Source organism: Equus przewalskii, chromosome 3 (assembly GCF_037783145.1).
Source record: "Equus przewalskii isolate Varuska chromosome 3, EquPr2, whole genome shotgun sequence".
In the NCBI taxonomy this organism is placed as follows: domain Eukaryota; kingdom Metazoa; phylum Chordata; class Mammalia; order Perissodactyla; family Equidae; genus Equus; species Equus przewalskii.
The window spans coordinates 36867134-36888779 of NC_091833.1; the positions used below are offsets into that span (position 1 = coordinate 36867134).

The following is a 21646-nucleotide window of genomic DNA, read 5'->3' on the forward strand; positions in this document are numbered from 1 at the left end:
GTCTCTTTCTCACCGAGCAGATTGAAGTTCTTTACTGTACATTGTGATTCTTAATGAGAAACAAAGGCTTGTTTGTTTTCCTTTACCCTCTTTAGTCTCTTCTGATAGATAAACACATAAAAATCTTTTCTTTTCTAAAAGAATTGGCATTATTTTGAGATTTCAGAGTATTTTGAATGGAATTCAAATCTTAACTGAAGTAAAAGTTTAATTAAGAAAATTAATATTTGCATTATTAGAATATATGTTGATTTGAATTTTTATTGTGCTGCAAAAAAACTCCAAGTAAAATAGTCTGTAAAAGATTTTATGAATGCATAAAAGAAAATTCAAGGATTTTCTAATTATGCAACAAAGTACAAAGAAAAATGATGGCTTACATTTTGTTGCTTACTGTGTATAAAATGACAGGTGAGTTGAGTAAAGTCCCGCTGTGCTCATCAGGGCAGCGACTGTCTACATGCGGCTCCAGCAGACACAGGACATTTCCAGAGACAGTACAGACATAGAAATTTCCAGCATCACTGATCGTTCTGTTGGGAAGCGCTGATCTAGTCAATCCACACAATAACCCATGAAGAGAATACCTTTAATATGACCATTTCACTGCTGAGCTCAGGCAGAGGTGACTTAAACACGGTCACGTAGCTAGAACGCCGTAGAGCTGGGAATGAACTCAGTTCATCCACTGCCAGGGCCTGTGCGCTTCCAGTCGAACCCTTCTAAGGGCCTGCTGCCTTCTAAAGCAGTCAAGAAGTTTAAAGGCCAAACAGGGACGAGTAACGAAGGAGAGGTACACATTGCTTAGACTTTAAAAATCAACACCACAGACTCCTCTCAGTCTACAGCCACGTAGAGTTTCTTGGTATTCAAAGATTTAGAAAGAAGAACTGGAGAGCATCACGTTAAAGAGTAAATAGAGGTGCTGGCCCCGTGGCCGAGTGGTTAAGTTCCCGCAGCCCAGTGTTTCGTTAGTTCGAATCCTGGGCGCGGACATGGCACTGCTCATCAGACCACGCTGAGGCAGCGTCCCACATGCCACAACTAGAAGAACCCACAACGAAGAATACACAACTATGTACCGGGGGGCTTTGGGGAGAAAAAGGAAAAAATAAAATCTTTAAAGAGTAAATAGAGAACCTAAAAATAATAGAGATATCATATCTTTAAGCTTCACAAAAACCCCATGATGTAACTGCTTTCAAGGAGGAGGAAACAAAGCTTGGAGAGGCTAAGTAATATGGCCACTGCATAGCCAATGGTGGGAAAGAGCTTGCATTTTAACCCTAATTTGTCCACTTCCAAAGCCCACACACTCTTTTCTGCTGCTCCGTTCAGCCCTGCGGACTTCTGCGTCAATGACTTCAGAGGAGGCTCACTGAGGTTCCTGAACGGGGAAGCTGCGTTTGTACACATGCTAACTCTACTTTTGTTAAGGAAAAGAAAGTAAATGTTATGTCATACATTTATGTGCACAGATACAGACATTTTTATTTTCTACTAAGTCCTGAATATGGAAAAATCAATAATTAAAAATCAGTTCTATGAAATAATTGAGCTAATCCACGTTTTTTCTCCTCAAGGACAAACTTGTATGGAAGCGGGCGTGCCTTGTTTTGGGGCTGTCTGTGCTGTCGGTGTTCAGCAGTGTGTATCTTGGTTTCCCTGGGTCAGGAGGACTGTGTACGTTGCTCATGGCTTTCCTTGCAGGCATGGGATGGAGCAGTGAAAAGGTGAATTTCATTTTAAGTTCTTCTTCTCATGACTACTTTCTGATTAGATTAGTTTTTTTCCAGATACTTTCATAATATCAAGTTAATAAAATTAATCATAAGAGCTATTTTCTGTACATATACAAATGTATGCCCAAATGCACACATACACTTCCTTTTTTCCTGTTACATACCAATCTATAACTTGATGTTTTTACTTAAAATGTATCGTGGTCATATTTCCATGATGCCTCCCTTATTCTTTGTAAGGGTTGCAGAGTATTGCATTGTATAGCTGTACTGTACTTTATTTAACCAGTTTCCTGCCTAAATTTAATTTAACAGACATTTAAATTGTTTCTAGTTTTCTGCCAAGACAAAAAGTGCATCAATAAAATATCCTTGCATATACCATATTTCCTAAACTCTAAGACACTATCAAGTCTAAGAAGCACCATTATTTTACATGCCACCAAGAGAGAAAAAGAATGCTGCCAATTAAACTATGACATCACTTCCTAATTTCAGAAATGAAAAAGTGTGTTTCTTAAAATCAACAAAATATAGCATATCTTTGAGTGTATCTATAGGATTAATTTCTAGAAATAGGATTTCTCTATGAAAGAGTATGCACATTGATACTTTTGATAGTATCAATTTGCCCTTTTTTTAACATATGCTTTTTAAAAATTTTTTGGTGAGGAAGATTGGCCCTGAGCTAACAGCTATTGCCAATCTTCCTCTTTTTTTCCTCCCCAAAGCCCCAGTACATAGTTATATATCCTAGTTGTAGGTCATTCTAGTTCTTCTATGTGGGATGCTGCCACAACATGGCCTGACAAGCGGTGTGTAGTAGGTCTGTGCCCAGGATCCAAACTGGTGAACCCAGGCCGCCAAAGCAGAGTGCATGAACTTAACCACTCAGCCACGCAGCCAGCCCCTCGAGTTGCCCTCTTAAACAGCAGTACCAATTTATATTCCCACCAACAGTTTGTGAAAGGATCTGTTTTTCTGATCTGTGTACTTTCAATCTTTAGATATTTTGCTAATCTGACAGGTGAAAAATGTTTCTCATTATTGATCTGATTTGTATTTCTTTACAAGTGGAGCTAATCATCTTGTCATATATTTACTAGCCAGTTTATTCAAAAGCCTGTGCCCATTTTTTATGATTGTCTGTTTTTCTTACTGACTTTCAAGATCATTAAAATTATTCATTTCCTTTATGTGTATTATGGAAATTAGCTGGTTGCCATTTATTTAATTTCAAGATACATTTTTATGGATTTGAACTTGAGAGGATCATATACTATTCTGCTTCATGAAGAAATTAGATGTAGGTGACCTAAACTAAATACACATATATCATTTGGGAAAACCGAAGACAACTGTTCAAAATAATTCAGCTTAAAATAATACTACATGAAAAATATATGTTGATTATCAGTCCTGAGGTTGGGTGTGCAGTGCCCTGCAGGTGAGCGGTCTCTGCAGAGGTCTGTAGAGGCAGGGCTTCACTGTGGGCACATGGCACTCCGTTGGAGGCTTTCACTCGGGAGGCAGGACATGTGCAGCTGGGCATCCCTTTGCTGTAGAGGAGGGTGGATTGGTGGGGCTGCCTGGAGCCTTGTGTAGATAAAGGACTGAGGCCCCAGGAAAGCAGGCCGCAGTGGATTGGGCTTTGCAGGCAAGGAGCAAGGCTCTGCAGAGCCCTGCTGCAGGCACTGCATGGGCCCAGGGCTGCTGCGTCCTCCTGGGGAGGCTTGGCTGTAAGGCTTATTTCAGGTCTACTTTTTTTTCCTTAGCAGCACCCGTATTATTAAATTCTCCTTTGTGATTTCAAGTAACTTAACATCTGACAAGAGGAAAGCTAAAACATAAACTTCCCAGTATAAATTGGGTCCTCTTATCATCCCTCATCTCTTGTAAACATTTGCTCTTGTCAAAATTTGCTTTTCCGTGGCTTCACTTTCCTTGCAGGCCGAGGCAGGTGATCACACATTGCTTTCAGTCTCGGGTCTGATCTCAGCTCCCTGGCTCCTCGCTGAGCACTCACTGCTGAGTGCCTTCCATCCTGCCTGGGCTGCGCACTGCTCTCGGAGCACTCTGGCCCCCTTGTCCGGGACAGAGCTCGCAGTCTTCACTCCGTGAAGGCATGCCACTGTGTGTGCACTGTGACCCTTGTCGAGCATCTGGGAGCTTGCCTGACATTAGCATTTTACAAACTGTCCCTTCACTTTTTATTGGTAACCTTTTTTAGCATTTAAAAAAATAAATTACCAAAGAGACTATTGTTTAGAATAAAGTTTATTTGATTTCTGAGTATGAAAGCGGTATATGCTTATTGTAGAACTTTGAAAAATTTTTTAAAAGTCAGATAAAAGGAAAGAAAAAAATGATTTGTAATTTCTCCACCTAAAGCCAACAGCTCTGTAAACTATTTTGGTTTATTTCCTTTCATTTATTCAACAGGAAAATTCTCAAATATGCTTGTAGTAAGTTTCTTCAAATTGAATTTTATAGGTAAATGCTTTCTGTTGTCACTTGTTTAAAAGTCTTCAAAAATTACAACCAACTCATTATATTATACTGTCATGGGTGAAAAGAGGGAAGAGAATTAATCAATTTTTATTGCCACTCCGTATGGCCCTGTGCTAGCCACTGAGGGGATATTCTCATTTATTCTCATCAAAAAAACCTTTGAAAAAATATTACCATTTACATTTTATAGAGACTGTAAGTCAGAAGGACTTAAATAACATGTCCAAGGTCACAAAATTAGAAAGTGGCACTGGGATTTAACCTCAGGTTTATCGACTCCAAAGTGACCAGAATATACCATCATTGTGCAGGGCACGTTTTTATGTTTTGACATCTATTCGAATAACATATAGCAAGTGTATTAAAAACATTATACTTCTAAACTTTGCAATTTAAGATTGTTTGTAAATTAATAAATGATAGGATAAAAAAATAAACAGTGAAAAGGAACCATATCATTTGGAATAGAACATAAAAGAGTAGTTTTAGCAACAGACGTCGAGGGGAAGACGGGTGCCCACCGCAAGTGGACGTGAGCCACTTGCGCAGAAGACAAGGGAGGGGGCCCGGCCAGTTCCGGTTACACGATTCTTCAGAAAACTAGGATGTGAGTCATGTAGAAAAGACCGTTATAAACCAAACAAATCATCTGTTTTTCTGCATTTGCCATAACTTTGCCTGAATTGCCAGCAGCCTGGCTGATTACATAGAAGATCAATGTAATCCCAAAACCCAGAGAGAGAACTGACAGCTTTTTTTTTCATATTTACCTCTGGTTAATCTCCTATGTATGTCTCTTTACACACACACACACACACACGTGGATGCACCATAAGCTTTTTAAAACCAGTCTCTGCTATTTTAAATTATGCTGAAATCCAATATCGTTTCCTTAGGGCAGATTCTTAATGCTAAATTTTTGGGGTCAAATAACATGAACATTTTTAGGTTTTTGACACGTATTACCAAACTGGTTGCTTTCTAGAGTTGTATCCATTTACTTTTCCACCAGTAATATGTGAGGTACCTATCTCATTACATCGTCATCAGCTTAGAATAATGTTTATCCAACTTTAGCACCACCTGGAAGTCTTGTTAAATTGGACTTGTGGACTCCACTCCCGAATTTCTGATTTAGTTAGACTACGGTGGGGCCTGAGAATGTGCACTTCTGATCAGTTACCAGGTGATGCTGATGCTGCTTCCCTGGGGACCACACTTTGTGAAACACTGCCTTAGAATATTATTGTTTTTAATTTTTATCCTTACTGATAGTCAAAAGTGGTATCTTTTTTTGTTTTATGCCTCCTTGCTTAACAATAAAATTGAATGCTTTTTCATATATTTAGCTATTTGTATTTTTTCTTTTTCTTTGATAGGTTTTTTGTCCATTATCTCCTAAAGTTGAATGTACTGATTATATATATGATATTAGCCCTTGGTACCTTTTTTTATTGTTCATTTTTAACACACAAATATCTTATAGTTTCATGTGGTCCGATCTATCAATCTCTTATTATGACCTTTCCTCAGTTTATTTTTTCTTAAAGATTTCTTTCCTAGTGAAATCTTACCTATGTTATCTCATTTATTCTTTGCAATAACCTTGAGAGGTAGATATGAGACCCATTTTACAAATGAGGATACCAAGGCCTAGAGATAGTAGATAGAGTGCCTAAGGTCACCAAGCTAATAAGTGGCAGAGCCAGGATGAAAACACACTGTTTGAGTATATGAAAATGATTTCCTAAAGACAGGGTAAAAAAATCTTCATTGAATCACTTATGTGGCAGACACTCTCCATATCTTTTCTAATTTAGTACTCAGGCAAGTCCCTACTTCTGGAGGCACCAAACCAATGAGTCCAGGTTTTGGACTGCTTTTCCTCCTTGTTCCATGGTGTAGCATAGGGTCTGAGCACTCAGACTTCCTGGGTTAAGCTCAGCCCTACACCTGAGTAGCTGTATGCCCATGTACAAAGTATCTGACTTCTCAGTCTTCGATTTCCATATCTCTCAAGTGGGGAATGATAATAGCAACAACTTCATAGAGTGGAGGATTAAGTGAAATAATCTATATAAGGCAAAGTGCTTAGTCAGAAAACACTAATAATTTTTATGACTATCTCTGAGCAGCACAATGTAATAAAAAGAGCATAAAATTTAATCTATGGAAATTGGGATTCCAGTCCCAGAGATTCTACTGTCTAGATGTGTAATCCCAAGCAAGTCACTTACCTTCTCTAATACTCAGTTTCCTCAACTGTACACTGAAGAAAATAATAATAATCACTAAAGAATTATTGTGGCTATTTTGTGGGAAAATGGAAATAAAACACTTGTAAACTCAGTGCTGTAGCTATATTGTTGTTGAATTATGCTTTGACAAGCTACAATATTTTATAAAATTTTGTTTGCGCCTGTAGTTTTCTGACATTATCTCATACTTTCCTGCTTGGTTTTCCTTATAATCTTGCCATTATTGTATTCAAATGCACTCACTTTTTTAAGGCCTTTTTCATCTATATTTTTCATCTGTTTTCAAATGCAGTGCTTCTTCTGATGACTTTAACAGCTACAGGATGTTTTTCTTGATATATTTTCAATCTTCTGAATCTTGAAATCTTCTCTCTAAGAAGAGAAGTGTCAGCTTAAGTAGATATTTAACTCATGATGAAACTTCTGTTTCCCTTAACTTTCTCTTTTTGTCCATAATGGAAAGTGATTTCCATTTTGGAAGATTCTTACTAATGGTGCATACAGATAGGTAAAGTGGCCTTAACTTTCAGTGGACACCACAGACTTCATTCCTCTGAACTCATGTCTTCTTTTGTACTTAGCCTATTTGATGACTCCTTTTTCTTTCTTTTTTTTCCCTGAGGAAGATTCACCCTGAGCTAATATCCATTGCCAATCTTCTTCTTTTTATTTTTGCTTGGGGAAGATTGTCACTGAGCTAACATCTGCACCAGTCTTCTTCTACTTTGTATGTGGGTCACCACCACAGCATGGCTGATGAATGGTGTAGGTCCACGCCTGGGATCTGAACCTGCAAACCTGGGCCACCAAAGTGGAGTGTGCCAAACTTAACTACTACACCACGGGGCCAGCCCCTCCATTTTCTTTATAAACAGATTCATTTTAGTTTTGAAGTTACAAAAAAACCCACAAGAAGGTACATTGTGGCTCCTCTCTCATCTTTAAGTTTTACAATATATAGGGCCATGTCTGATATTAAATTAGTCTACAGTATTACAATCAAAAACCAAATCGTGGGGCCAGCCCTGGTGGTCTAGTGATTAAGTTCAGCATGCTCCGCTTTGGTGGTCTGGGTTCAGTTCCCAGGCGCAAATGTACACCACTTGTCTATCAGTGGCCATGCTGTGACAGCAGCTCACATACAAAAGAGAGGAAGACTGGCAACTGATGTTGGCTCAGGGCGAATCTTCCTCAGCAAAAAAAAACAAAACAAATTGTGGCCTTTGTCCAAGTTTAGAAATAAAAACAATTTGATAGAGAAAACTCATTATGCCTCTGCTTTCATTGGAGTTCTCAGTACATGAAATACTTTCGAGGACTTCTGTTAAGCCATTAGTCATGGCAACAGAAGGCTAAGTAACCTAAAATTAATAGAGTTGATTTCTGTTCTTTACAACTATGGATATCAGCTAAAGTCTGAACTTTAGCTATGATATACTCTAAAAACTAAATTAAAAAGTAAAATTTAAAGATATGTAGAAGGGTGGCAACTGGACCTTAGTTTGGCAGACGATTCACTGTCATTAAGTGATAAAGGATCTTGGACGTTATCTAATGTAAACCTCTCATTTTACAAATGAGGAAAATTAGGTGCTGAGAGGCGAGTGGCTTGCAGTTGGTGTGTGGCAGAATTTGAACCTCAGTCATGATCTGATTCCTTACGATGTGAAAACATAACTTTATAATGATATAGGAATAGAACTATATAAATAAATCAACCAACCCCCTCATATATGGTGTCTTTAAACATTTATAAACTAAGAGGAAATAGAATCTTCACCTTAATAAACATACCAGAAATAACAAAAATTAAGAAAATAGGGAAACGATGTAATCCTCCTTTGTCAAACTGCTGAGTACGTAAATGGAAGTACAGATCCTTAGATGTGTAAAAATGTTAAAAAAAGATGTAAAAAAAATGTTAAAATGTCGTTCAAAAACATAGATTCTTATTAGTTGATTGAAAAAATCTGTTAAATGTAAATTCTTAGACACTGTTAAGGGTACTGCTAAATTGCCCTACAAAAAAAGCATTATCAATTTGCTCTCCTACCAATTGCTGAGTTTCCTTACAATCTTATAAATACTAGACATTATTAAAACTTTTTAGTGTTTTTTTCCAATATGATGGCTCCCCCCCAAAAAAAATATATGGTATATCATTTTAATTTGTGTTTCTCTGATTACTGAGTTTTAGTATCTCATGTTTTTTGGCCCTTGTGTTTCTTCTGGTACAAATTACTTGTGCGTATGCCTTGCCCATTTTTCGATTAGGTTCTATGTCTTTTTCTTATTGATTGGATATTGCTCCTTATTCTGTTACACATAGTACAGATATTTTCCCCTGATTTGTCACCTATCCTTTTTTATGGTTTCTTTTGCCACAAAATATTTTCGTTTTATTCTAGTCAATTATGTCAATCTTTTCCAAGGGTTTTTGTATTGTGTGTTATAAAGTTAGTACTTATATCAATTAGGGTCTTAGAAGGAATGAGAAACCATATAGTAACTGGAATAGGGAAAGCTTATTATTAACTATACTGGGGATTGTCTTGTAAGATGTAAAGAGGCCCCTAAAGAATATAGGAATAGCAGCTATAAACCCCTAGGGCTGAGATACAGCATCCCCTTCCACCTCCCCACCCCACCCCACCTACTTCGGCACCCAGGGCTGAGAATCCAAGCCTTGTTAGAGCCTTGGTTCACTGGATGGCAGAGAAGTCACCGTGGTACCCTGCCTGCAGAAGTTGCTGGAAATCCACCCTCTAAGGGTGTATGGGGTGGTATGTTGCCCAGGGCAGTTGGCTATGAAATCACCCGAGGAGGAGGCTGGGGGCAGCTGCTGACCGCTGAGTGCTGCTGGCCGCCTTACACCCTAGGAGCCTGGCTCTGGAGAAGCCACCCGGGCTGCAGGACCCGGTGCGGAAGGATCCTGTTAGGAGGAGCCGCGAACCTGCCGCGTGCCTTCCTCTTGGAGTATCTCTTGGGCGCCCTCTAGTGGCAAAATTTAATATGGTCCAGCTAGCAAAGGGGAAAGACTTAAAAGGGTCCAGCTCCATCTTCTTTTTTTTTTTATTTTATTTTTCCTTTTTCTCCCAAAGCCCCCCGGTACATAGTTGTGTGTTTTTAGTTGTGGGTCCTTCCAGTTGTGGCATGCGGGATGCCACCCCAGCGTGGCTTGATGAGCTGTGCCATATCCACAACCAGGATTCGAACTGGCGAAACCCGCGGCCGCCAAAGCAGAGAGCGCGAACTTAACTACTCCGCCACTGGGCCAGCCCCTGGCTCCATCTTCTGCAGAGCAACAATTGAAAGGAGGACTTGGAGCCAAGGGGCAATAAGTTAATAACTGGCACAGCACTTCACTATACCGGAATTTTATTTTTGTGCATGATTTGAGATAATCATAAACAGTATTCTTTTATAATAAAATAAAATTGGAAACAACTTAAAGGTCTATTAATAAAGAAATGATTGAATAAACTATGGTACTTCCATATCATACATTATTATGCAGCAATAATGAGGTGCATTTCTAGATATATGTATAAATATTACAAGATCTTTTAATCATATTGTTGAATGAAAATTAACTATAAAGTAATACTAAGTATTATGTTATGGACACACACATCATGTATTCAGAAGTTGAAGTCCTCCTGAGATGACTTGATAAGATTCTTTATAGGTAACATCCTTTTGCAAACCAACACCAAAGCACCTTATGTAATACCTTAACTGTTAGAAGTATCTTTATGCAATTTTTTTGCTGTATTCTAGCTACCTTCTTATTTATAGATGCCACAGAGATAAAGCCTATCTCAGGTCAAATTGACTCAAATTTCAAATTAGTAAAATTCTTAGATCTTCTAACTTCACATAATAAAAATCCCTATATGTGTATGTGTGTTTCTTTTAGGCAGAGGTTGAAAAGATTATTGCAGTGGCCTGGGATATCTTCCAGCCCCTTCTCTTTGGACTGATTGGAGCAGAGGTATCTATTGCATCTCTCAGACCAGAAACTGTGGGTAAGAATTTCAAAGCAGTGTTTTTGCTAAAATCAACTTTTTATATTCAGTTGTAGTATCTTTAGTAGGTTTATATTTGGTGGTTCCCATTGTCACAATTATATAAAAAGTTAATACTGATCTTTTAAGTAGTTGGTTAGAAAAGAATGTTTGTCAATCTAAGACAGTAAATTTTATGCCTTAAATATTGTTGCTTGTAAAGAAAAGTGTCACTCTTAACTACTATCAAGAAAATGCAGGCCTTAAAATTTTTTTCCAGCGATAAGAATGTTCATCTAGGCTTGTCCTGATCAAGGGCCAGAATTTTAAAGATAATTAGTCAGTTCTATAATATGTATCCATGGGATAGAAATGTTTGTTCATTCATTCTTTTATTCATTCATACATTCAAAAGCCATCATATTAAAACTGTTGACTTGTAGTACCATACTCAAAAATTAATTTGTACACATATACAGATGGTCCCCGACTGACAATGGTTTGACTTAGGATTTTTTGACTTTACCATGGTATGAAAGTGATATGCAGTCATTAGAAACCATACTTCGAATTTTGAATTTTGATCTTTTCCCCGGCTAGCGATATGCCATATGATCCTTTCTCGAGATGCTGGGCAGCCGCCAGTGAGCTGCAGCTCTAGTCACCACAGGATCATGAGGGTAAACGACCCATACACTTCTACTCTTTCTGTTTCTCAGTTTCAGTAAGTATTCAAGAAATTATATAAGATAGTCAACATTTTATTATCAAATAGGCTTTGTGTTGGATGATTGCCTAACTGTAGGCTAATGTAAGTGTTCCTAGTACATTTAAGGTAGGCTAGGCTAAGGTATGATATTTGGTAGGTTAGGTGTATTAAATGCATTTTCTTCTTTTTCTTTCTTTCTTTCTTTTCTTTCTTTCTTTCCTTCTTTTGTTTTTTGGTGAGGAAGATTGGCCCTGAGCTAACATCTGTTGCCAATCTTCCTCTTTTTGCTTGAGGAAGATTGTCGCTGAGCTAACATCTGTGCCAGTCTTCTTCTAATTTGTATGTGGGATGCCACCACGGCATGACTTGACAGCGGTGCTAGGTCCACACCTGGGATCCAAGCCTGGGAACCCTGGGCTGCTGAAGCAGCAGGTGCAAACTTAACCACTATGCCACCAGGCTAGCCCAGAGTGTATTTTTGACTTACAATATTTTGACTTAAAGTTGACTTTCAACTTATGATTGGTTTATCAGGATGTAGCCCCATCGTCAATCAAGAAAGACCTGTACTCATTATTTCCTTCTTTTCTTGCATCGCAGTATTATTCCATCCATACTAGGGATCCCATCCCTGCCACCTCCTTCTAAATCTCACACATAGATTCTCCCCTTTTTCTGATACATCTTCAGATATCCTTGTCACAGCTTTCTCTTCTGCAGAATTGAAACAGATTTTAATCTCTCCTATCTTAAAATAGTATCTTTCTATTCTGACACATGTGACAACATAGATGAACCTGAGGACATTACACTGGGTAAAATAAGCCAGTTACAGAAAGACAAATCCCGCATGATCCCACTCCTATGAGGCATCCAGAGGAGTCAAATTCATAAAGACAGAAAGGAGAACGGTGGCTGCCAGGGTTTAGGCGGGGAAATGGGGACTTCCTGTTTAATGGGTGTAGAGTTTCAGTTTTGCAAGATGAAAATGTTCTGGAGATTGGTTGCACAAAAATGTGAATGTTTAACAATGCTGCTGAACTGTACACTTAAAAATTGTTAAGATGGTAAATTTTACGTGTATTTTACCACAGTCAAAATTTGAATAAATATATATACATATATATATATATCCCTTCTTCATTTCACTTCCCCCCTCACCTACCACTCTCTCTCTCTCTTCCTCTTTTCAAACTTTTCTAAAGAGGTAACTGTGTCCCCCTTTTCCATTTCAACTCTCATGCCCTCCCTCAGAACATTTCAGCCCAGCTTCTGCCCCATTCCACAACCAGCCCTGCCCTCACCACGGTCGTATTGCTGGATACACGAAATACGTGTCAGTCTTGACTTGACTTGATCTCTCAGCAGCATTGGACGCTATTGACCTCTTTACAACACTTTTTACGTTGAATTTTTACATTTTCCAGTGCCCTCTGAGTCTTCCTTTACACTATATATGGCTTAAGTGCTGCTCTTCCTCCAAGTTCTTTCAAAAGATTTCTACACTTCACGCTGGGTGTCATTTCTATGAGCTCAGCTACACTCAGTGGCTTCGATTATAAACTGTGTAATTGCAAAATCTTTATCTCGAATTCAACATAGCCAGTTGCTGCTTGGACATCACCACTTGTAAATCCCACAAAACTTGAGCCTCAGTGTGTCCAAGGCTTCCTCATCGTCCTCCCCAGACTGCTCCCTCCTGGGAATGGGATCGTCCCTTTTGTATCTTGTACTTAAGGCAACAAATACTTTTGAAAATCTACCAAGCTGGGAAAAATACCCTCCAATAAAGAGCCACAGAACCTTTTCATAAAGAAACCGTGTTGCAGATTCACAATAGAGCATCAAGCAATGTCTGTCTGGTGTTTTACCAGCCTCTTGAACTTGAGAAAGTTATTTGTACTTTCTGAACTTCATTTTTTTTCAACTGTAAAGTGAGAATAATTACTCCACAGGTTGTAAAGATTAAGTAAAGTGATGCGTTTAAAGCTTAGTACAGAACCTAGCACAGAGTAAGCACTCAACAAATGTTACTTTTTCAAAAACCACCCTATTACCTAGTACTCACCTTAGCTTTGCCTTTCTCAGGTCCGGTAGCTTGCCTTGCCCTAGTCACAATCTCTTATTTTGCAAGTCAGAATGAACTTACCTTTATCAGCAAAGGATTCTGAAGGACTGAACGAAGTAGCTGTACACGTCAGCCAGGGTGATGGGCAGTCAGTGCGCACACCAGTATGCTGAAACAGGTGTAGAAGCCAGTGTCTATTCTGACTGGTCAGTGCCCAGCCAGCTCTCTTCTGACTGCCTGATTGCCTCCATACTTGCTGATAAATATTTTGAATATCACCTCTGGTCTTATCCTCTGTAAAGAATTCTCAACCACTTTGATGAAAATATTAAGTTTTTCCTCTTCTGTGCCCTCTTACCGGTATGTTTACACTGCACTCACCTTTTGGTTCTTTATGTTTCTGTCTTCCTCTGACTCTGGAGTTCATGGAGGCAAAGTCTGTACGTTATGCGTGTTTGGGTACCAGAACCTAGTCCAAATTCTGTTATGCGTAGTTATAGTTTAATAAATTCTTGTTAAATAAACACATGGGAAAAAGTGTGGTTCTTGCTATAAAGCATAAGATAAATAACATTCAAATCTCCTTTGTGGAAATTCAAATATATTTAGTTAATTTCTGGCTTTAATTTAGGGCAAATACCTTCTTTTAAACAAATGGTCTGATTGATCCTTAATATTGATGTTTTGACAAATTATGCCTAATCATTTTTGTCTTTTTAATTTTTTAATGTTTTTAGATTATTTCTGTTGATAGAACTTTGAGTCAATAATCAGGAGATTCCATTTCTTCCCCAGTATTTCGTTATGTCTAAAAATTGAGTATTTCTTACAGGCCTTTGTGTTGCCACCCTGGGTATTGCAGTACTGATACGAATTTTGACTACATTTCTGATGGTGTGTTTTGCTGGTTTTAACATAAAGGAAAAGATATTTATTTCATTTGCATGGCTTCCAAAGGCCACTGTCCAGGTAATGATGGATCTTAACTCCTATTTCAATATGATCCCTTAAAATTTTGAATAAGAGGGCTTGTCCAAATTTGGTGAACAAAAGTAACTAAAGTTTGATTTATGAAAAGAATTTTTACTAATCTACTCTAAAAGTTTTAGTTTTGGTATGCTGATTCCTTTAATATGATGGCTCATTTAAATTTCTTTAGATCTCCAGGGTACAACTGAAAATCCAATACATCCCTATGTTACTAGAAAGCAGTAGTAGAGGGAGGGAAGAGTTTGAATTTTCATCAGTCAGAGCTCTCTGAATCACCTAGAGAGCTATCAACCCTTTTCGTTTTGATGTCTTCTAAGAAGAGAGTGAAACAGAAATAGCATGGCCCATGTTAGTGTTTGGAAATACTTCACTGTCAATATGATTGATGATCAGTTATGCTCGACCTCAGTCTTTATATATAATGGAGAAACATTTATTGAGAAACAACTCAGAAAATGCTTTATTGATTTCCTAGATTATTAGTTAATATTAAATTTTTCAAACTAGCTGTACTTCCTGTCAGTTGTCTCAATCTCATGACCCAAAATTTGTGCACTCTAACAAGGCACTAACAGGTGCTTGAAATTATTGACCATGGATTTGGTAGAATACCTATAATTGCTAATTAAATTAGAACTGTATAGATTATCATTTGTTGCAAATAGCCCTGATTGTATTGTATATTTTCAGACTAATTATAGCAAACAAGATTTAACTGTTCCATCCTTGATTATTTTGCAATTATTTAAATATGTAAATTTCTATTTCATGAGATGAAAATCAGATATTTTTAATTTAGGAAGCTTTGAGGGATGCGTATACTCTGTAACTACATGCCAGATTTGGTGTGGCTATAGGTTTGGGCATTATCCCAGAGAAGTTTTTTTTTTTCATCAGACTTTGAAAGATGTCTGGGACATAATAGCTAAGAATACTGTGAGGTTTATATGGTACAATAAGTGGAATAGTTTCTCCCTCAGTGTCTCCAGCTTCTACACTACTTCTGGTAACTTTATTAGGTAAATATCAAAATAATTACTCTAGTAGCTTTGGTTTGAAAGATTTGTTTCTAAAGGTTAAAATTTGAAAGACAGCACTTTCCTGCTATCAAAGCAGATTTATAATAAGGAGAAATTATCTTGGATGTGGTGAATAATGTATGTACTGTGAAGCAAGTATTGTATGGAATTTTCTTTTTTCTTCTTTTGCCACTGCCTAAGAAACAAGACTTTCTTGTATGTTTTTTTCCATATTAGTGTTCTTCAAACTTTTTGGTCCATGACCTGCTGTACGAAATATATTTTAAATCACAACTCAGCATACCTACAAACCTCAAAACATAGACACACAAAAACATTACACACACAATGGAGAACTGAAAGAGAAATATACATTGTAATGTGTGCAGTTCTTGCCAAGAATTCATGAAATGTTGAATTAGTTATGGTACAAGGAACCTGAAATAGCAAAGAGCCCTCACATACAGGGACTAAGTGAGATAGATTTTTCCTTCTCTCCCACCAGCAGTCCAGCATGGGCACTCCAGAGCTGGCAGGGTGACACTGTCCTCAGCATGTGCCTTCCATCAGTTCACCATTTCTCATCGGGGGGAAGGGGAAAAAGAATGATGTGCAAGTGTCCATTTCTCTTCAGGGAACAATCCAAAAGTAGCATTTATCACTTCTGCTCACCTCTCAGTGGCCAGAACTTAGATATATAGCTTCATCTAGTTGCAAAGAAGGATGAAAAAAAAAGTCTTGGTTTGGACAGCAATGTGACCAGCTAACACTCAGGACTTCTAGTTTAGAAGGGAAAAGGGGCATTCAGATATTTGTGGGCAATTAGTAGTCTCTGCCATTGTGTCTCATCCACACCAGCATTCTCTCTTCTGATTCATTGTCCTAGAGGACAACATTGTTGTGTTTTGTGGAATAAGGGAATAACCAGATTGATTAATATATTATTTTCCCAAGTGCACTAATATGGCATTTTGCCTCTAAAAGAAAATGAAAGTTTTCATAATACTTCCCAGTAGATAAATTTTAAACAAAACATTTCACCAAGACCTAAGGCAAAGAGTTCACCAAATACCTAATAAGATTACCTTCAAGTTTTGACAGTGCCTACCACTTTCAAGTTTCTTGATGTTTAACAATTAGTTTAGCTCTATAGCAATACATATTCTTATGTTTTTTCACTTAAAACTTTGCCATCTTCCAGTAAGTATCACTACACTTTTTTTTAAAAGATTGGTATCTGAGCTAACATCTGCTGCCAATCTTATTTCTTCTTCTTCTTCTCCCCAAAGCCCCTCAGTACACAGTTGTATATTCTAGTTGTGAGTGCCTCTGGTTGCGCTATGTGGGACGCCGCCTCAGCATGGCCTGATGAGCGGTGCCATGTCCACCCCCAAACCAGCAAAACTCTCAGCCGCTGAAGTGGAATGTGCAAACTTAACCACTCAGCCACAGGGCTCACTGCACTTTTTCATCTTGTTCTTTTTTAATTCCAGATTCCTGAAGATAAAAGAGTGAGATGACCAGTGACTTTCTTTACTCATAAGGAATTTAGTATACAGAATCATGTTACAGTCAATTATATCATGAGGCTGTATTTACCTTGTGTTTTGAAATATATTTGCCTGATATTTTTGTAACGCTGCCTTCTGCAACTAGGTACATATGAATCACCATCCCTTCCCCATGCCAGGGCAGGAGAATTTTCAGAATACCAAAACCAAGTGCAGTACACTTTGAAAGAAAGAACTTTCTTAGTTGAACAAAAGAACAAGCAGTTTGTTTTTGCAAATGATAAAATAATTCACCTTTTTTCTATGTGCCTGTCTTATGTGCCTGTGTCCAACTTTACCATTAAACTTTTACAGGCTGCAATAGGATCCGTGGCCTTGGACACAGCAAGGTCACATGGAGAGAAACAATTAGAAGACTATGGAATGGATGTGTTGACAGTGGCATTTTTGTCCATCCTCATCACAGCCCCAATTGGAAGTCTCCTCATTGGTTTGCTGGGCCCCAGGCTTCTCCAGAAAGCTGCACATCAAAATAATGATGGAGAAGTTCGAGGAGAGCCCTCTGAAGAAGTTTAGAGGTGAAAAGAGAGAATGCTGAATATATGATTAGAAAGCTGTACCAGATGCTGCTTTTATCAAGATAGATTTTGAAATATATAATATTTAAGCTTAAAATGTAACAGAACTTAAAGTGTGGTTATTTCTTTAAACAGCATTTTCAGCCATTACCCTTTCCATGTAGGTGGTAATGTTCTACATTTCTAGCCTGATTTCTCTATCTTCTTCTTTTTTTCTTCAAACACTCCATCATTATCTTAATCTGTGTGGGGAGAAATACTCTTTAATGTACTACCACGATATCAGATTAACAGGGGAAAGACCGAGTTCGGTGTGGCGTTCTGCTGGCCAACAGCTCGCTCTGAGTTACTGTTGCCGCCACAGTTTTATGATGCGTGGCCACCAAGCCTCTCATGCCTTGAGTTGTTTTTGGATCCTCTTTTCTTTTTAAATACATTGTAATCTCTCATCAGTTTCTCCCCTCGCTTTCCCTGTTAATCTGCCTTTTCTCCATTTCTGCCCCTCTTACTACCTTTCTGTGAAGTATTGTAACTGATTGGCCCCACCAAAATTTTTATGTACACAAAGTATCTTCATTGGCTCTTCCTCTTGCACCTGTTTGGATGACAAAAGCCCTCATTCTACTTCCTGGCTGGCTCCACAGAGTCCCCCACTTCAGTGGCCCCTCTGAGTTTGCCTCCCGCTAAGACGTGCCCTGGTCTAGCCCTTTCTTAGTTGTTTCTTGTGACCCACGTCTTCAGGCTCTTCCTGTTCTCTAGGTGACAGAGAGCCAATTTTCAAATCTATGCCACTCTCAAGAATATCGTATTAATCAGGGTAAGTTAAGCTGCTACAATGAACAAACAAGAAATACAGTACTTAAAAGAAAATAGAAATTTATTTCCCTCTCATGAAACTGGCTGCCTGGTCAATGCTGACAGGGTTACTCTGCTCATGAGGTCTACTGAGATGTGTGTCCTTTTTTTTTTTTTTTCAGAGGAAGATTAGCTAACATCTGCTGCCAATCCTCCTCTTTTTGCTGAGGAAGGCTGGCCCTGAGCTAACATCCATGCCCATCTTCCTCTACTTTATATGTGGGATGCCTGCCACAGCATGGTTTGCCAAGTGGTGCCATGTCCGCACCCAGGATTCGAACCAGCGAACCCTGGGGCCGCCAAAGTGGAATGTGCGAACTTAACTGCTGCGTCACCAGGCCAGCCCTGATTTGTGTCCTTCTGTCTTGATGTTCCGCCACGCCCTAGCTTAGGACACAGGTTGGAAGTAGATCTCTCCCATGTCTCCTTTCTAGCCTTCAGGAAGAAGGAAAAAAGAAAGTCCAAGGCAAGCAATTTATTTTTAAGAAAGTTGTGAGGAAGTTAGACACATCTCTTCTCTTACCTTCTATTGGTGATAACCACACCCACCTATGAGGAAGCTGAGAAGTGTCTGTCAATAAACATTCACATTCCTATGAAGATGGAAAGATCAGATTTGGGAGTCAGAGGTACCATTGTATTGGGTGTTACCATCACTTAGTAGCATGTTCTTGCGTGTTAACAAGGGCTTTCTAAAGATAGTACCTTTGACCAAAAAACTGACTTCTGTGGCAGGAATTTCAGACGTTGTGACATGACAACAGAGACGATATTAGAAGAAAGGCTTATCTGCATAGGTCATATTTTATCCCACTTATTCAACAGACCATCTTGGCTTTGTGTATCACCCATAAGTTTCTCTTTAGTCTAGGTCAACTCCTGCCTAGTTGCTAGAATAATCATGTTTAAATACAGTTTACACCTTTTATCATGTTGTATACCTGAAGCGTTTATTACTTATCACTTCCCATCTAAACTCTTTAATCTAGAATTTGAAGTTGAAGCTAATCTTGAAGGAGATATTAAATACGTATTAAATGAATGAATTAGAATCTTCTGATCCCACCAAGCTGATCTGCATATAGCCTGTCCACTCCTCTCATCATTAGACTACCATTCCAGCCACTGCCACCATGACTTTCACCCCTGTCCAAAACTAGCTTAATTCTTATTAAGCTAACACAATATGAAGCCTTAACAGGCTTAATTTTTATGTCAGCCTGACACTGGTTACTCCATGGTAATATATTCCCTTAGTGTTTGTGCTCTCAGTTTGGACTGGGTTAATTCATGCCGAAGTTCAGACGGATGTTTCAAACTGCACTTCGTTGGTTAGGTGCCCCTTGGTGGTACCATAAACCGAATGCTCATCTGGTCCTCCACTTTCACAGACTCTGAAACTAGATCCATTCAACAAATACTTACTAAAGGGCTTTGGTGACCCAGGCACATTATTAAGACTAATATTGTTCGTGTCCTTAAGGATCTGACAGTCTGATAGAAGAGAGAGACAATTAAACAAGAGATTGAAGAATGGTGTGATAAGTGCTGTAAGGCAAGAAGTACAGGAGTGCTAGGGAGCTCGCAGCAGGAGCCCCCAGCTAATCCAGGGGGTGGCCTCGGCTGGGACGTGGGGGACGATGGGGACCTGGACAGCAAAGGGCACGTGAGACCGAAGGGGGCAGCAGTTAGCGCTCGTTCCCACCTTCACCAGTAGTTTAAGTACCAGGCTTTGAACACTTATTAACTTATACAAAGTACAGTTAGTATAAGTAAATGAGAATGTTATTATAAATATCCAAGTCCCCAAAGAAGTATCAGAAATGGAAATTCAGTGTGAAGAAATAGTTGAAGAGCCCACTAAGCCCCTGCCGATAGCGTGTTCCATTTTGCACAGCAGGCAGCAGGCTCTTTCCTCCCTCTCCTCGGTGGATGGCCACTGTCTAAATCTCTGTGACTCTGTCCAGTACTGGCGTCTGCAGGGCTCACCGTGTGAAGTCTCAGGTTCATCACCACATCCTAAGTCGCAGCTCTTGACTTGGTTGGTGAAATCAGAGTTAACTTGATACAGAGTGTTGACTCCCACCAAGCTAATTTACTCCACCCCAACCACAGATAGAAAGGGTTACTTTAACCTCTGGGTGCCGGAAAGAAGGCTGTATGTACCCTACACACACTTCTGTCAGAGGACTTAGAACCCTTTTTTCAGTTTTTTTTTTTTTTTTTACAGGTTTGTCTCCTATTAAATCAGCCCCTTAGGGGTGGGAGCCTTGCCTTGGTCATCTTTGAATCCTCAGCACTTTGCACAGGGCATGGAACACAGTAGGCATTTAATAAATGTTTGTTGACCGAATCAGGAGATCCTCTTCCAGTATCAGAAAACTCCTTGCCACTTAAGAGTTCAGATCTTAGACTGCTTCATCTGTCTCAGTCAGCTCGGGCTACTACAGCAAAACACCATAGACGGAGGGGCTTAAACAGCAGACGTTGACTTTCTCACAGTTCTAGACACTTGAAGTCCAACAGGAGGGTGCCAGCACGATTAAGCTCTGATGAGGGCTCTCTTCCTAGCTTGCCGATAGCCTCCTCTCCCTGTGTCCTCACATGGTGGGGAAATAGAGGGGTTTGGGGCAGAGTGTGCAGGCTCTCTGGTCTCTTCTTATAAGGCACTAATCCCATCATGAGAGCCCCACCCTCAAGACTCGTCTAAACCTAGTCACCTCCCAAAGGCCCTACCTCTAAATACCATCACACTGGAGGTTAGAATTTGCTGCGACACAATTCAGTCCACAGCAGGGGTGTCAGAGTTCCAAGGATGGTGCTAGATAAACAGAATAAATTCTTGTTTCAGTGCCCTTTTCTCCTAGGGCTGGTGTCATCCATCTTCCCTCTGAGACGCTCTTTTTTTTTTTAAGCAGACTAAGTTTCAGCTCTTTAAGTATTAGCTCCAAATAACCCTGATGAGATTTGAGTGTCCTCAAAATTTCCTCAGCCATAGATATGCAAATGATCTCATCCATTACATTCTTTAAAAATAATATTATTTTTTTCTGATTACAAAATAATATATTTCCATTGCAGAAAATTTAGAACACAGAAAAGTGCAAAGAAGAAAACTGAAACTACTCTTAATGTAAACACCCATTTTATGATTCTTTTAAATTTTGCTCTTACAGTTTTGGGAGGTGTCTTATTTTCAGAAAGATATATCATCCACTGACTTAGTTGGGTAAAAGGTAACATAAATACTTTATATTTGAGTTCCGTGAAGATATATAGATTGAAGAATTTTTGTTGTCTATAATGAATGCTAAGCTTTCCAAAAAAATCATTTATTCACCTGGTAATATTCAAATATTCACTTTGCAATGAATAAAACAGACAAATCCCTGCCTTCA

The 21646-nt window shown here is 38.9% G+C and overlaps 1 protein-coding gene across 20 annotated transcripts in view; it reads left to right on the forward strand.

Annotated features, from left to right (window-relative positions):
* SLC9B2 (solute carrier family 9 member B2) overlaps nucleotides 1-21646 on the forward strand; it is a 60135-nt gene extending 38489 nt beyond the window's left edge. For 4 of the 20 annotated variants that reach the window (XM_008540130.2, XM_070614112.1, XM_070614111.1 and 1 more), the window contains 3 exons: nucleotides 10431-10539; nucleotides 14128-14264; nucleotides 17170-17495. In XM_008540130.2, coding sequence (XP_008538352.1) covers nucleotides 10431-10539; nucleotides 14128-14264; nucleotides 17170-17391 — 468 coding nt within the window. In that variant the 3' untranslated portion in view covers nucleotides 17392-17495. Of the gene's footprint in view, nucleotides 1-1583; nucleotides 1734-10430; nucleotides 10540-11118; nucleotides 11243-14127; nucleotides 14265-17169; nucleotides 17496-18370 lie in introns of those variants that run through there. The other 16 variants (XR_548057.2, XR_011538590.1, XR_011538591.1 and 13 more) reach the window with 8 other exon arrangements.